The sequence below is a fragment of the Amphiura filiformis genome, chromosome 18 (genome assembly GCF_039555335.1).
Source record: "Amphiura filiformis chromosome 18, Afil_fr2py, whole genome shotgun sequence".
Taxonomy (NCBI): domain Eukaryota; kingdom Metazoa; phylum Echinodermata; class Ophiuroidea; order Amphilepidida; family Amphiuridae; genus Amphiura; species Amphiura filiformis.
The window spans coordinates 46,741,565-46,758,591 of NC_092645.1; the positions used below are offsets into that span (position 1 = coordinate 46,741,565).

A 17,027-nucleotide genomic window follows, 5' to 3' on the forward strand; every position below is an offset into this window, starting at 1 on the left:
AAAAATTGACTATGAACATTGCATTTTTAACAGGACTTTGACCGGGGACTTCGTCCCTAACACACAGTGTCAATCATACTTGTTTATCAATCCAATTAACCGCAATCACAAAGCCTGTACGTACAAGACGCGCTTATGCTCCTAGTACACAAAGCGCTGCATAGTTTTGTGCGATGTAACGAGATATAGCTAGGCGACCAAGCCAGATCCATTTAAAGATGCATTACATCATGGCCAATTTTAGTAGGCCAGAAATCTGACAATCTCATCCATAGACAACCGTGTTAAAACCGCAAAATAAAGTAAGTAATCAACTTGGGAAGCTAACAAACTGAGGGAGTACGGTGACTAAAAAGATCAGATGTAAAAATCTATCAATTGTGTACAAATTAATTGAATCAGTGTTTAAGAGTATGTACAATGGGCAAGTGGACTACGGAGAAGTCAACCTGCTGGTAAACACTCATTCTATATATTTTACATGCATTTCACACTGCTGTGAACCCATATAATTTCATGAGTAAAAAAAAGATACTAAACTCAAATACTGAACTTCATAAAATGAAGATTTCACGGAAACTTTTGAACTCGCACTAAAATACAGTTTGGTGACAAGAATTAGTGATTTGCATTTTATGTTAAAGTAAAAAAAATGATTTGTTTTAATAAGCATTGTTTAACTGTTTAGAAGAGACAAAGGTACCTTTTTTATTGAGACTTCCAAGACTCTAGTTGAAATGTTTATTAACATATACAAGCAACATACAACATTATTAACACTTACAGTTTGTATAAAAGTTTTGTTAATCAAAAAGGTTTAATAAGCAAGCTGAAATATGTTTGATTTGTAAAAATTTGTTTTGCTGCGGGATTTTTGGATGTTCATAATAATAATAATAATAATAATAATAATAATAATAATAATAATAATAATAATAATAATAATAATAATAATAATAATAATACCATCACTTATATAGCGCTATTACAAATTCAAAGAACATTAACGTAGCACTTTACACACACACACAAAGAGGAAAACAACAACAAATTATTTTTCAAAGATTACACGTAAATTGAAATTTACATTTTTGGAGATGTTAAAATTACTGATTTATAGAAATGCAGCTAAAAGAAGAAAAAAGCATTTAAAATTTAAATGGTTTGAACAAATAAACATTCTTTGCAATAATGTTTCTTTCTAAGTTGGAGAGGGAATGTAGTGTTTTAGGATCTGAAGGATGTCAGCCCATTGGTTAATATGCGTCACATCATGCTTTGCGTTTGTATACATAATGGCAATTAAACATGTGAAAATGAACGTATTAATACGGGCGTATAAAAGTCTGATTTCAAGGGTTATTTGTTTAACTATCCTACAGAAGCTAAGATCACACCCTCTGGATTCAGTATTTGACGGACATTCCCCACAATAGTTATCATATCATCAGTATTTGCAGCCAAATCTAATACTCTGTAATCGTTTGAATTCACTCCTGATACTAGGCCCACAAATCCTCTTTCTATAGATCTACGTTTCCGAAGTCCACTTGTTCCTCTGCCACCAATGTGAACTATTGCTTGATCATCAAAATAACGAGCTTGTTTACCTAAAGAGAAAATGAAAACAATTTGACTGTTTAGAGTAAATAATGTGCTTAGAGTGCTCACCAGTAAATACAAGTCTCCTGCACCCTGGGAGGAAAAAATCAGTGTTTCAAACGAGGAAACGTGCAATTCGACTAAATTAAATACATTGGAAAAAGCTTCAAACCCAACAATTAGGCTAAAATTTCTAAATGTGTCAGCTGGTGTGTTACATTTCAGAAACATTAAGCTATTCGTAAGTTGGCGTAAGCTGCATGGGCTATAGTGATCTAGTCGGCATTTTTCTGGAAAAAAATGTTGGAGTCCATATATTTCTACAATGGATGTCTTCATCTGACCTTCAACTTGCAGAAAGGGTAAGTTTTGAAGAACTGAGTCGCTCTGGATTTAAGAAAATGACGTTTTCCCGGACCCTGTTTATACACAAAGTCAATGGAGGCTATTTATTGGTATGCACCCATAAGGTACCTTATATTAGGCTAAATAAAAGAGAATTGTATTGCCCTTTCCCGACCGACAGTTTTTACTGTACAAAAGAATACCTTACCTACCCAAATATTGATTCATATTCATCAATTGCTACTTCTTATCTAATCAGAACATTAACGTCATACCCATACCCATGTATTAAGCTAGCTCTCCATTGTATTGCTTACAATGAATGCTGACCTACCGAATATAAACATTTTGGAGCCTAAAGGGCAAATAGTCCTTGTATTGCAACAGCTAGTCCGCACAAACATTTCCTGGAGATAGCAACAGCCAGTCTACGTACCGGTGGGATATTTGAAGACTTTGCCAAAGCTGTCCACCTGTAATGTGGCATTGGGTCCTTTCCTTGTAAACTGTACTACATGGTAGAGTCCATCGTCAACTCTATGATCCAAGTCCATTATTGGATTATCACCTGTACCAAAATTATACCGCACCATCACATTACCTTTTACCTAGATAATCAAGAAAAGAAAATGATCTTATTAGAAATGTTGTTAAACAACTTATGCCACCTGCGTGCATAAGTAAAATTGTCCGCTTTTGCGCTGGATTGTGTAAATTTCAGTTTTTTAGATGTTGTTTTATTTTTTCTTCCAAATCCAACACACAAAAATCTCACATCTGACATAATCAGACGTAACAATTGTAAATCTCAATAAAATTCTTGTTAACACTGCTTAAAATGTCAATTTCCACAGGGTAATTACCCTTTTAAGCTTTTAATACAAATAATTCCTTTAATTGTTTGATAAAATATGTTTATACAGTTTCCTTGTTGCTTGTTTCACCTATTCCACCTGTTTTAATGGTGGTATTAATCACCTAACCCTTGCAAATAAAGAAATATGATTTAGGATAAATATTGTTTAGGATCTATAGTTTGCATTTAGTTAATAATGAAGTCAATTCGCTTACGTGTATTTTTTGGGGGTTGGGGGCGCCAGCCCCCCGGGGTCAAAGCAGGGGCGGCCAAATCGAAAGGGGCGGCGGGAAGAAGAGGGGCGGCAAAAAGAGGGGCGGCGGAAAAAGAAGGGGCGGCAAAAAGAATTAGTAAAGAAAAAAGGGCGGAAAATGTGAAAAAATTGTACTGCACATCAAAATATGTTGCTTTTGGGGCGGTAGCGCCTAGAAATCCATTTTTTTTTTTTTTTTTTTTTTTTGCTCTTCACTTTTTCAAACGACCGTAAAAAAATTGGGGCAACCTTTTCTGGCTGTTGAGGAAGGGGCGGCAAAATTGGCTTTTCTTCAGCCCCCCGGGGAAGGGGAGGCCACGGTACGCCACTGATTATACATCAAACAGCCATGTGTCATGCTAGACTTACCACTTCCATCTCTAAGAAGTCATCCGATGTTGCACTGTCCACTCTTACCAACACTGAATCCTCTGAACTTGTGTTAAAACCAAGACTAAGGTAATCCCGATCTGTTCTCATCCAACTTGTTTCTGGTAGCCGCAATGTGATAAGACCTCCAGGGCTTCCAAATGCATATGTGGTGCTCACTAGTAGGGAAACAAAGTGTTTGTAATGTATGTGTTGTAGACAAATGAATATAACGTTAATGCTCTTCCTGCTAGTCATGCGCTTCAACGGCAAAAATTCAAGTGTTGAAATATTTTCTCAAAATATCAAAAGCTATCTTAAGAACTACTGAACCAATACTATGCTTGTTTGTACTCACTTTAATGCATTTTTCATGCTGATTCCAAATATGGTGGTTACAATTTAATTTCTTTAATTTTTTAATTTTTTTAATTTTTTTGAAACATGTCGTCTGCAGTCGACACCCGCGTAAAGAGAGTTAACATGTGTCGTTTGATTGTGGACCCCAAACGATCCTGACCAAGGCTACAATATTCTAGGCAAGGGTTGTTAATTTTAATATAATAAGAGTAAAAAGTGATGTAAATTGTAATTTATTTTTATATTCTTATTTTAATAATATTATTTCAGGGGTATATTCATGGGATATGGAGGGTGCACACACCTGTTTTTTTCCTGAAAAATCATGCAAAATCAGTCATTTCATTCCCTGAATACACTAATGTTATATTAAAGGAAATCTGTACCATAAACTAATCAATAGCTATATCAGATATAGTAATAATAAGTATGATTTAATATAGGCATGCGCCAAGTAGGTTTTCTGCTATAAATATGAAAACATACTTGTTAGGGAAATGGTGTGTGTATCGTCCTTTCGATAAGTATGATATCATACTTAGTGCTTGGGGCAGGTTAGGCACTTAACTCTATATGAAAGCTCACATACGCGTACATTCCCTACAGATATATGCACACTGAACGAATCCTCCCTGCTTAGTATGATGATGATGATCATCATCATCTTCATCATCATCATCATCATCATCATCATCATCATCATCAGCTTCAGCATCATCAAGACCTAATAATTATATTTATTTCCTTATTAAACATATTTATAACTCGCGTATACCATTAGCCTTTTATATAAGGTCAGATCACCTACAAAAACATTTTAAAACTAATTAATAACATAAAACAATCAAATAAATTATCCTTTTTTTTTTTTTGAAATAATAATAAAAGTTTATTTTCATTATAAAAAAATCTTACCCTAGACCTATCGAAGAAAAAAAAAAAAAAAATGCTGCTATCAGGAATTGAACCCGCGATCTCGTATTGACAGCGTCTGATGCTAACCACTAAGCTACCGAGGAAGACATGAAATTCAATTGAAACAATACACACGATAACAGTTATTGTTTATCGATCTTCCACGATTCACCACAGCCCCTATTGAGTGTGACGATCTGCCATGAAAACTGTATAAAGTCTTGATTGGTATACTCTTTATTCATACCCCGTGGATGACCGTGGAAGACCGCTTCAAATGGTTCAATATATACATTTAGCTCAATATAATAATAGGAGACCGTGGTAAATTACAGTATTTATCATAAGGGCTATCTCAAATCTTTGTTTTAATTTCTTATTATGATAGAAGCTCGAGTTTCATACGTATGTATACGTATTTTGTAATCGTTTTCGTAACGTGTGTTGTGGTCTTGTGGTTTAGAACAGGTCTTTATATCGGTAGGGCCGTAGTTCGAATCTCCAGGAGAGTTTTGTGCATTTTTTTGTGTGTGTGGATTTCCTGGTTTCTTACCCCTGAACAATTTATTCCAGGCAAAAGTAAAAAATTACAGCTAGTTTTTCATTTTTTTTTCAAACCAGTAATTAGTATGAACTTTCGTCTACTGAAGATAGCAATATTAACGTGTTTAGTCAATGATGTCTTCTGCTATAAGTATGAACTTATACTTACTCGGGCATGGTGATAAGCCTTTTGATAAATATGAAACCATACTTAATATTAAGCTAGCTTAGTATGTGCAATCATCTGACTTCAGATATGCAAACTGTAATAATAATAAGTATGATTTAATATAGGCATGCGCCAAGTAGGTTTTCTGCTATAAATATGAAAACATACTTGTTAGGGAAATGGTGTGTGTATCGTCCTTTCGATAAGTATGATATCATACTTAGTGCTTGGGGCAGGTTAGGGCACTTAACTCTATATGAAAGCTCACATACGCGTACATCCCCTACAGATATATGCACACTGAACGAATCCTCCCTGTTTAGTATGATGATGATGATCATCATCATCTTCATCATCATCATCATCATCATCATCATCAGCTTCAGCATCATCAAGACCTAATAATTATATTTATTTCCTTATTAAACATATTTATAACTCGCGTATACCATTAGCCTTTTATATAAGGTCAGATCACCTACAAAACATTTTAAAACTAATTAATAACATAAAAAGCAATGTTGGAGCCAATACTAGACCAATTGTCCGTTCCTGTCTCAGTATCAAAACAACATTGACTGGGTGGGTGCGGGAGGGGTTGAAAATTTATTACTAAATTAAATCCTTCATCACTGCCATCATCGTCACCATCACGACTCATCATCATCATCATCATCATCATCATCATCATCATCATCAACATCATCAACAACAACAACAACAACAACAACAACAACAACAACACCATCACCATCATCATCATCATCATCATCATCATCAACATCAACAACAACAACAACAACAACATCACCACCATCATCATCATCAACAACAACAACAACAACAACAACAACAACAACACCATCATCATAATCATCATCATCATCATCATCATCTACACCATCATCATCATCACCATCATCATCATCATCATCATCATCATCATCATCATCGTCGTCGTCGTCATCATCATTTACACTATAGCCACACAAATAGAAATCTTACATTAACTGCAAGTCATCAGAAAAACAAAATATTTAAAACAAATTATTGTTTTATTACTGCTCGCACAGTTTGCAACATCAACTGCCAGATTGTGCTCAATTGAAAAAAAAAATAGATTTTTTAAAGTCTAATATGAAAAAATATTTTGTTATTAATAATAAGTATGATTTAATATAGGCATGCGCCAAGTAGGTTTTCTGCTATAAATATGAAAACATACTTGTTAGGGAAATGGTGTGTGTATCGTCCTTTCGATAAGTATGATATCATACTTAGTGCTTGGGGCAGGTTAGGGCACTTAACTCTATATGAAAGCTCACATACGCGTACATCCCCTACATATATATGCACACTGAACGAATCCCTCCCTGCTTAGTATGATGATGATCATCATCATAATCTTCATCATCATCATCATCATCAGCTTCAGCATCATCAAGACCTAATAATTATATTTATTTCCTTATTAAACATATTTATAACTCGCGTATACCATTAGCCTTTTATATAAGGTCAGATCACCTACAAAAACATTTTAAAACTAATTAATAACATAAAACAATCAAATAAATTATCCTTTTTGCTCATCTGAAATAATAATAAAAGTTTATTTTCATTATAAAAAAATCTTACCCTAGACCTATCGAAGAAAAAAATAAAAATAAATAAATGCTGCTATCAGGAATTGAACCCGCGATCTCGTATTGACAGCGTCTGATGCTAACCACTAAGCTACCGAGGAAGACATGTAATTCAATTGAAACAATACACACGATAACAGTTATTGTTTATCGATCTTCCACGATTCACCACAGCCCCTATTGAGTGTGACGATCTGCCATGAAAACTGTATAAAGTCTTGATTGGTATACTCTTTATTCATACCCCGTGGATGACCGTGGAAGACCGCTTCAAATGGTTCAATATATACATTTAGCTCAATATAATAATAGGAGACCGTGGTAAATTACAGTATTTATCATAAGGGCTATCTCAAATCTTTGTTTTAATTTCTTATTATGATAGAAGCCCGAGTTTCATACGTATGTATACGTATTTTGTAATCGTTTTCGTAACGTGTGTTGTGGTCTTGTGGTTTAGAACAGGTCTTTATATCGGTAGGGCCGTAGTTCGAATCTCCAGGAGAGTTTTGTGCATTTTTTTGTGTGTGTGGGTTTCCTGGTTTCTTACCCCTGAACAATTTATTCCAGGCAAAAGTAAAAAATTACAGCTAGTTTTTCATTTTTTTTTTCAAACCAGTAATTAGTATGAACTTTCGTCTACTGAAGATAGCAATATTAATGTGTTTAGTCAATGATGTCTTCTGCTATAAGTATGAACTTATACTTACTCGGGCATGGTGATAAGCCTTTTGATAAATATGAAACCATACTTAATATTAAGCTAGCTTAGTATGTGCAATCATCTGACTTCAGATATGCAAACTGTAATAATAATAAGTATGATTTAATATAGGCATGCGCCAAGTAGGTTTTCTGCTATAAATATGAAAACATACTTGTTAGGGAAATGGTGTGTGTATCGTCCTTTCGATAAGTATGATATCATACTTAGTGCTTGGGGCAGGTTAGGGCACTTAACTCTATATGAAAGCTCACATACGCGTACATCCCCTACAGATATATGCACACTGAAAGAATCCCTCCCTGCTTAGTATGATGATGATCATCATCATCATCATCATCATCATCATCATCATCAGCTTCAGCATCATCAAGACCTAATAATTATATTTATTTCCTTATTAAACATATTTATAACTCGCGTATACCATTAGCCTTTTATATAAGGTCAGATCACCTACAAAACATTTTAAAACTAATTAATAACATAAAAAGCAATGTTGGAGCCAATACTAGACCAATTGTCCGTTCCTGTCTCAGTATCAAAACAACATTGACTGGGTGGGTGCGGGAGGGGGTTGAAAATTTATTACTAAATTAAATCCTTCATCACTGCCATCATCGTCACCATCACGATTCATCATCATCATCATCATCATCATCATCATCATCATCATCATCAACAACAACAACAACAACAACAACAACAACATCACCATCACCATCGGTTTTTTTTAATACTTTTAGAATGTGACAGCTCTGCGTGCTCCTTTGTTAAATCAACTTTTACAAATGCATCAGATTTCATAAATTATACTGGTATCAATATTGGCCAATTTAGATGTTTTGGTAGCAAATGTGGTATCAAATTAGAGCTAACAAGATTGTGTCATCAAAATCGTCATAAGCAGGTTTAGATTTATTGCGGCTTACATTAGTCCGGCGAGTAGGACCTTTGTTTTCTAAGTTACCAGACTATACTCATTTCACACTGTGATCACTATCTCACATGGCGCAAGAAAGACGAATCGCGAAAGTCCAGTGACCGCGCCGCCCGACAAATAGTGGATTTGTGTGGTTAATCTTCTTGAGCGATCAGAGTCTGAGCATAGTTGGTAACTAAGAAAAAACAGGTCCTACTCGTCGGACTAGCTTACACAAGTGAGAACTATCTTTTTGTGTTGTGTCTATATCGATATTCAATGCTCTGCGTGCTAGCCGTAGGCTAAAGCCAAGAATTTTCTGCTTTACAAATGCTAAATTCCGCTTTTCTCCGCTTTGTAATTTTAGCACATTTCTGACATAATAAAATTTCACAAGAATCTTACCTTTACTGTAGTCGCCCAAAAAGCCCGCGATCATTGCGATGTTGCATAGTTGGGATGGGTGATTGGGTATCATGGCTGCAATGGGAGGTAGGACAGGCGTTGTACGGTAAATCTATGACGGATTTGACTTATTTTGATGAATTTTGAAGACCCAGTTCATTTAGTATTTTATTTATTTCTTTTCAATTGTATTTTTTTCTTTTTCTGGGTCATTTTTGCTTATTTTATATTTTTTTCTCAGAAATGCGTTTTCCGCTTTACCTCCGAATTCCGCGATTTTCGCGGAAGTTCCGCAACGCGGAGAATTCTTGGCTTTACCGTAGGCTTCAACATAAAAATTCCAAGTTTTTAGATATTTTCTCAAAATATCAAGAACTATCTTAAGAACCTCTGAATCAATACTGGGCTTGTTTGTACTCATTTTGATGTATTTGTCATGCTGATTCCAAATATGGCCATGAAAATGTACAATTATGAAATTTTGGATTTTTAAAGTTTTTGTTGAAACTTGTCGTCTGCAGGCGACAGAGTTAACGTGGGGCGGTGTAAACAATATACTGCTTTTATAGAGCGCAACATTGCGTGCGTCACGATCACTATGGAAATACGACATATAGGACCTATTTGTAGTATCAACATTTTCCAAAACTTGAGGTAGCGAGAAGAGCGCATAAAATAATATTCTTAGATCAGATCTAGAATGAAACAAAGTCTTCACAAAAAGTAACGCAGTCATTATAAATAAATATAGTTTCAGAACTATTAACCGTATTCACAATATTTAAACATAAAGTCTGCACAAAAAGTAACCCAGCTGTTGTAAATATGCCTATAGCTTCAGAACTCATAATTGTTTCCACAATATTTCAACATAGAAAGAAGGACGATTTATTTACGCGCATTACATCACAGCAGTGTTTTTAAAGAAAATTATCCGAATTTAAAAGTTGCAGCTATTTGTATTGATTTGAAGTCAGTGCGAAGATAAATGGAGGGTGTTACGTGCCACAATGCTTGCGTAAAAACCATTGATCACTGTAAACTGCAACTTTTAAATTCGGGTATTTTTCTTTAAAAGCACTACTGTGTTGTTAATATTGAGCGACATTTGACAAATGGGGTATCAAAATGCTCGTAAATAAATCGTCCTTCTTTCTATGTAGAAATATTGTGGAAACAATTATTAGTTCTGAAGCTATAGGCGTATTTATAACAGCTGAGTTACTTTTTGTGCAGACTTTAGAAAGAAGGTGGTTTATTTACGTGCATTTTGATACACAATACGTCCAATGTTTGACGTGACCATTTTTGTTTCCAACAAAACATTACTTAATTTTCAATTCTAAACCTTTACAATATCAACAGCTATCACACGAATATACACACTTTTTCAGCTATTTTTTTTCATCTTTTTCTGCCTTTTTGTGGTAATATTTACTGTACATTTGTGTGCAAATTGAGGGCGCTATTTACATTTTTTAATATAGCCCAATAATATGAGTTATTCCTTTCATTTCATGATAAAAATGTAGATTGAAAATTTCATTGCTATATGTTACTCATTTTTATGATGTTTTAATGGCGTTATACAAGTGTCTACCCCTGTAAACATGGTAAAAATGCAAGCAAGAATTAAGATAAATAACGCCATCAGTTTTCAACTTTGCTTTTAAATAGATACAACTCTATACATGGCATAAAACAACTGTGAACAACACACTGTATTTAAAGAAAAAAAGTTACAGTTATTTGTTTGATTTGCCTTCGGAATGAAGATTTTGGCGGATTTCACATGCCACTATGCTTTCGTAATAACAATTGATCGCTGTAAACTGCAACCTTAAAGGTATTTTTCTTTAAACGCATTACTCTGTTGTTGATTAATATTGTACTACATTGAACGAATTTGGTATCAAAATGCGCGTAAGTAAACCATGCTCCTTTCTATGTTAAAATGTGGTGAACACAATTAACAGTGAAGCTATAATAGGCGTACTTATAACGGCTGCCTTACTTTTTGTGAGGTTTTTTACGCAAAATACTGTCACGTCCGATAGACGGATAAGTGCTTTTCTGTCTGGTATGTTTTTAAACTTTATAATCGCCAAGAAGTATACCTCAATTTTCTCCAAAAAGCACCTCAATTTTGAGTGATGAAATCCTGGGGATGAAATAGACATAATGGATATACTGAACACATAATGATATTCCGATGATACTTTTAAAATGAACTATAAATTGATTGTTGTGAATTTCGTCTGACCCCGCCGTCTAAGTCCATGTCACTAAAAATAACTTGTTGGAATAAAAAATAAAATGAATCATACTGCAGTTACTTTTTATTTTCCTATACACAATACACAGTGCTCTCACCATTGAGGTGTGACCTCTACAAACAGTGTATGTTAGAGGTATAGGCCATTTCCTAGTTAACGTCATTGTGTGAAAATTAACCGGCCAATATTACTCTCTGAAATTCTAGGAAATATAGTTTTGTAAGATGTCCTAAGTTTTTAGCTAATTTAGACATTTGGAAATATTCGCACTTTGGTGTTTTAGTAAGTAGGGCACGGCATGGCCTGCAAAATTCCTTGTGTAAATCGAATGCAACTTTTCACTATTGTTTGATGGGATCATTTATTAGTTTTTCAAACAAAACATCGTGTACAACCAAGTTTTAGGCTTAAACAGCTAAATGTGATATCATGCTAATGTGTACAGATGCTTTTGAGTCATTCTCAACTTTAATTTCCCCTCTTTTACAAAATTATTCACTTTTATAGCATTTTTATAACTTTTTTCGTATGTAAAATGTATCTAATAATGACAAAATTGGTGGCGCTATTTAGTTACTGGAAATTACTGTTTCAAGCTTTTAATACAAATAATTCCTATTATTGTTTGATAAAATATGTTTATAAAATGTCCTTGTTGCTTGTTTCACCTATTCCAGCTGTTTTAATGGCAGTATTAATCACCTACCCCCTGCAAATAAAGAAATATGATTTATGATCAATAGCGCCATCTATAGTTTGCATTTAGTTAATAATGAAGCCAATTTTATATACATCAAACAACCGTGTTTTAGTGACTATCACTCACTTGTAGACCGCTCAATCAAGAATAATGTATACATTACATGTAGGCTAAAAACTGAGTATGTGGGGCATCTGCAAATGTTCGTACCTCCCTGATATGTAAATGACAGATAACAGCAAAAACAGCTCCCATATCTGTCCATAACTTTGGTCAGTGCAGCGAGTCAGTGGATTTGAAGTGGGTGATTATTGATTGGCAAGTGCCATATTTGGGCATAAGTGCAGTCCACCATTCAATGTGGAGGGTATTGATTGATTTTGCTGGAGTATAGTTTCCTGTTAACCAGGTGTAAGTACTGCAAAGGTCGAATCACGTTTGCTGTGCAGTATAACTACACTATGTTGCGCTTCGCTAATAAAATCCCTTACCCTCAAAGTTTGATATTACATCCCATACCTATTCGAAGTCCATTATAGGTGGGGGGGGGGCAGGCCAGGGGGTAGCCATGTTATATGATAAGACAATTATTCCCAAAAATATTTGGGGGGGGGGGGGTAAAGATGCTTTGGCACATGAAAAGGGGTGGGGAAAGGCATATTACACAATTAATTTACAAACTATTTGCGGTGGGGCACTTAACACAAAATGACCATACCATACGGGTATGTACCCCCGGAAAGACCCCCTTTTTTAATTTCGCAGCTCCGAAAGATCCCCTAAATTTGACCAAAATAAAGCTCCGAAAGACACTTGATTTTTATCGTTTCAGCTCCAAAAGACCCTAAATTACCCATTCCTCACATTTCTGGTTTTTGTTTCAACCAGAAAGTCCAGAAAGACCCTTGTATTTGAATGTTCGCAGCTCCAAGACCGCAGTTACTTGTTCTCAGCTCCAAAAGAGACACCCCTTAATACCGGTACGCCGTCAGCTCCCAAATACCCACCACCCCCAAATTCCGGCCGGGGGATTTAAAAATAAAATAAAATGCTAGCCCGTGAGGAGTGACACAGAGCTACACAGGTCAAGGCACCTTGGTAATATAAAAGACAACCACGTGAAGAGTGAAGGGGGGTGCAGTAAAGCATCAGACACGTGAAACAAGATACTTATGCACTCTGTTCTTGACGGATGGTGCACCGTTGTCAGATATCCGACTACTCCATTTAGTAGGCTATACCAAACGTGAACTGCAGAGTGGATGAATGTCCTGCCAGTAGATATGGTTCTAGAAACTGATACTATGAGAGAATGGCAAGGCATGGACAAGCTGGAGCGGGTAGCTCTTCTGACTACAAATGCCTTTGGTAGTAGTGCCTTCAGATCTGGTGGGCACAAGCTGGTATGCATCTGCAGCCACTTGACTCATCTGGATAGAGTCTATAGTAATCCTAGAGTGGTGGCGCTGTTACTCATCCAAGACAGTGAACCGTATTCCATCACAACCACATTTAGTTTATTTGAAACTCTCCTCAGAGCGCACAGCTTCTGTCATGCTCTGGATGAGACGATATAAATGTGCTTTATGTGACAATACAGATCTAGATGTGCCCCACAGGGGTCAGACTCATTCATTATCAACAAAACATTATGATAATGTTCAATTCTAGACATGGACAATACCAATAGCTATCAAACTAATATTTTACATACATTTTTAGCTATTTATAACAGAGATTTTCGTTCTTTATCGACTTAGGCCTATTCATATTTTTCTGGTTTTTTGGTGGTAGTTTTTATTCTATAAACTGTATATTTGTGCGCAAATTGAGGGAGCTATTTACATCTATTTTAAATTCAATTTAGCCAAAAATATGTTATTCCTTACATTTCATGATAAAAAGTTGTCTGAAAATTTAGTGCTATTTGTTACTATTTTTCTGATGTTCCCGGCCCCGACGATTCGCAAACTGTCCGGGAATAGCAAGCGGGGGCAAGCGGGGGCAATCAGCTGTACCGACGAGCGGCTACGCGGCGTCTTGAAACGACTTCTCTGCAAGGCGATGAAGGTCGGAGGTTGCGTAATGTGTAACAAAGATACGATATAGCGCCATCAGTATTCACTTTTACCTAAAATTGACGTAGGACGTTTTACATGCCATCAATCAACCTTGACGGGTACTGACGGGTACCAATAATAATAACAAAACTGACGGGTACCAATAATTTTGATACAGCTTGTACCACAACATACTAGTACAGTAGAACAGTATGGTGCCTAATGAACGAGAGTACTACTTTATTGCTCAAGACTATGTAAAACATATACTAAGTATTTCATTACATAAAATGTTTACTTTGGTTATAGAAAAATATGAGCTTTCGTTAGATACAATCTCTCGATTTGGTTAGGGTAACGTGGGGTGAGACTTCCAAACAGATTACCCATCTAATAATCAGATAATAGTCAACCCTGATCTTACCCTAGATGAATCCATCAATCCGTCAACTGCTACGCACCGCTATTTTTTACCAGTTTCTAAGAGAGGGGCCGAGGAACTCGGGCTAATCTTACCACACCCTTAAAAATTTCTCCCGGTGTAATAAAACGCTGAAATAAGTACCCAAATGCCATCAGCTTAACTGAGTATTGCGCATGCGAGTAAACCCTTACTTTCTAACAAATTTGTAAAATGGGCGTATTTTCGGTCGAACATGATTATTCATAATGAATATCGCCTGTTAATTACCTATAAAAGTTCCCGCTGTCTCGAAGTGAATTGTACAATTCTCCAAAGTCAATAATACTCATTCTTACTGCGAGAATCTTCGGAATATATGTACAGGAAGCCATTGAGTGTAAAGGCGCTGGATTTGGAAACTCTGATCTGATGAAAGCAGTTTGTGTCCGCATTTTGGAAAGAGCCGAGAAGCACATCGTGAAATAGCCAGATGTTGAATATCTGCAAGCATTTTCTATTATTTTCGGGGAATAAATACTTCACTACATCGCTATTCTACAGAATCTGCTTATTCTTGTCAGGTAAGGCAACGACAAATAAAGTTCATAGTTTTTTGCTGGTAGTTTTTTACAGAATTGTTCAATTTTTACAGACCGTTTCGATTTTAAAACGGAAAATAAGTATTGCCATTTTGCCATTTTTACAGACTGTTTTAGTGACACCAACTACAAAAAAATGAACATTTTGGCAAATTTGTAGTTTTGAGAGCGGTAACCAATTTTGGGGGCATATCAAGAAATTGTAAAATATCAATTAAAGCTGTTGGTAATAATTTTGAAGAACCGTGTTGTCTCGCCTCGACTCAATATCGTGAAGTTCCGTGAAAACGACTTCACAATGAGGGAAGGCTTGAATAATAATTAACTAACAAACTTTCAGCCGCAAACCGCGTGTGGAAAGATTCTTGCATAAAGCCATATTATAACATTTGCTGAAGAGAACGCTCTCAATATTTTTCAAAACTATCTTTTACACGATTATATTGTACTTTATTAAAGCAACATACCCTGCAAAAATCAAGACTCTAAGGGCTGTAGTTTTGTCAAAATCCGAGATTTTGAATAAAATGCAGGAACCGTCGTTTTATTATTACGATGGAAATATTAGTCGAACGCATACACGATGTTCATAACACAGTACGTACATGGCTTGCGGGACGGTGATCTACACAACAAAGGATCGTACCATGACACGACCGAAAGAGTGATACGTATTGGCACCACCTGCGCCTGTAGTAAATTTCGATTTTCTTTGCTTTACCTCATTTGTTCGGCTCAAAAATAAAAGGGGATATATCTGACAGTAAAAGCTAACATTTGATGGCAAAGAAATGCTAATCTGTTTTGTATGAAAATTTTATAACATGGCTTTAATTTTCAATACAGGAAGCGTGCAAAAATAATAATTTACACTTTATTTTGGGCCATGATCGTAGTGAATTTTGGAGGGTAACAGGCTCGTTGCCCCTTTTCTTTTCTTTCTCTTCCCGATTTTGTTTCAATTTTTTGTCATTTCTTGTCAGAGGGGCACTTCTCTTTCATTTTTTTGTCGAGAGGGTGGATTACTCTGCCCCTGCCCCCAGCTGGCTACGCCACACCTTGTACTACGTATTTTCTCAGCGGTTTTGTCTATTTGACAGCTGTATGCTCCTACAAATATTTTTGCCAGGAACTGTGTATTGTTTAACTGAATATTAATCAAACTGTTGAGTGTTCCCCAATGAGTCTGAAGAGTTATATTTTCGTCTATCCTACATAGAGTACATACTACATAGACTTGTCAAAAACTAGCTGCAAGGATCTCCCGAGAGATAGTGACAATATTGACTATGACTTGTCTCTAATTGCCTGTTAATGAATATTCATGAAAACCATAATCAGGTTATTAAGGTCTGACATTACTCTTTCAACCTAATACCTTCTCCCTATTACTCAACTTGAATATTAATAGCAATTAGTTGGTTGAAAATGGATTCGCCAAAATGAATATTGTGTCCAATTTTGAACCAATCAAGGGAGGTATAAATAAGATCACCCGCAAATGCAAGTTTGACCATCAATAGTTTAAAACCTAGTCATAACTGGCAATTGAAATGAGCATTTCAAGCTACCAGTCAGAAATGCTGTTAGATGACCAGTAGTGTCCTGCGGGTTATTAAAACACCAAATTCAATCTTGTTCTTTTACATACTTTGACAATAATTATCATCCATTATTATACAAAATATTTCAGCGTCTGTGGATTAACAGCAAACTTATGCTATTTTATTATTAAAATTTTAAATTCAATATAGACATGATATCTGAAAAATGACCTTTAGCACAGCGGGTGGTCTGCCACTGTATTTCAATGTAGTGTTATTATAAAAGTTTCCGTCGATAACGTTTTCCGTCGATAAATACTTTCAAATTTTAGTTGT

The 17,027-nt window shown here is 35.6% G+C and overlaps 1 protein-coding gene across 1 annotated transcript in view; it reads right to left on the reverse strand.

Annotated features, from left to right (window-relative positions):
- Positions 1-615: 615 nt before the first annotated feature.
- LOC140138737 (neurexin-1-like) overlaps positions 616-17,027 on the reverse strand; it is a 121,542-nt gene continuing 105,130 nt past the window's right edge. Inside the window, exons 21-23 of the mRNA XM_072160498.1 lie at positions 3,426-3,604; positions 2,384-2,555; positions 616-1,610 (exon numbers count right to left, since the gene is read on the reverse strand). Of these exons, the coding sequence (XP_072016599.1) occupies positions 1,372-1,610; positions 2,384-2,555; positions 3,426-3,604 (590 nt within the window). The 3' untranslated portion in view covers positions 616-1,371. The remainder of the gene's footprint in view (positions 1,611-2,383; positions 2,556-3,425; positions 3,605-17,027) is intronic.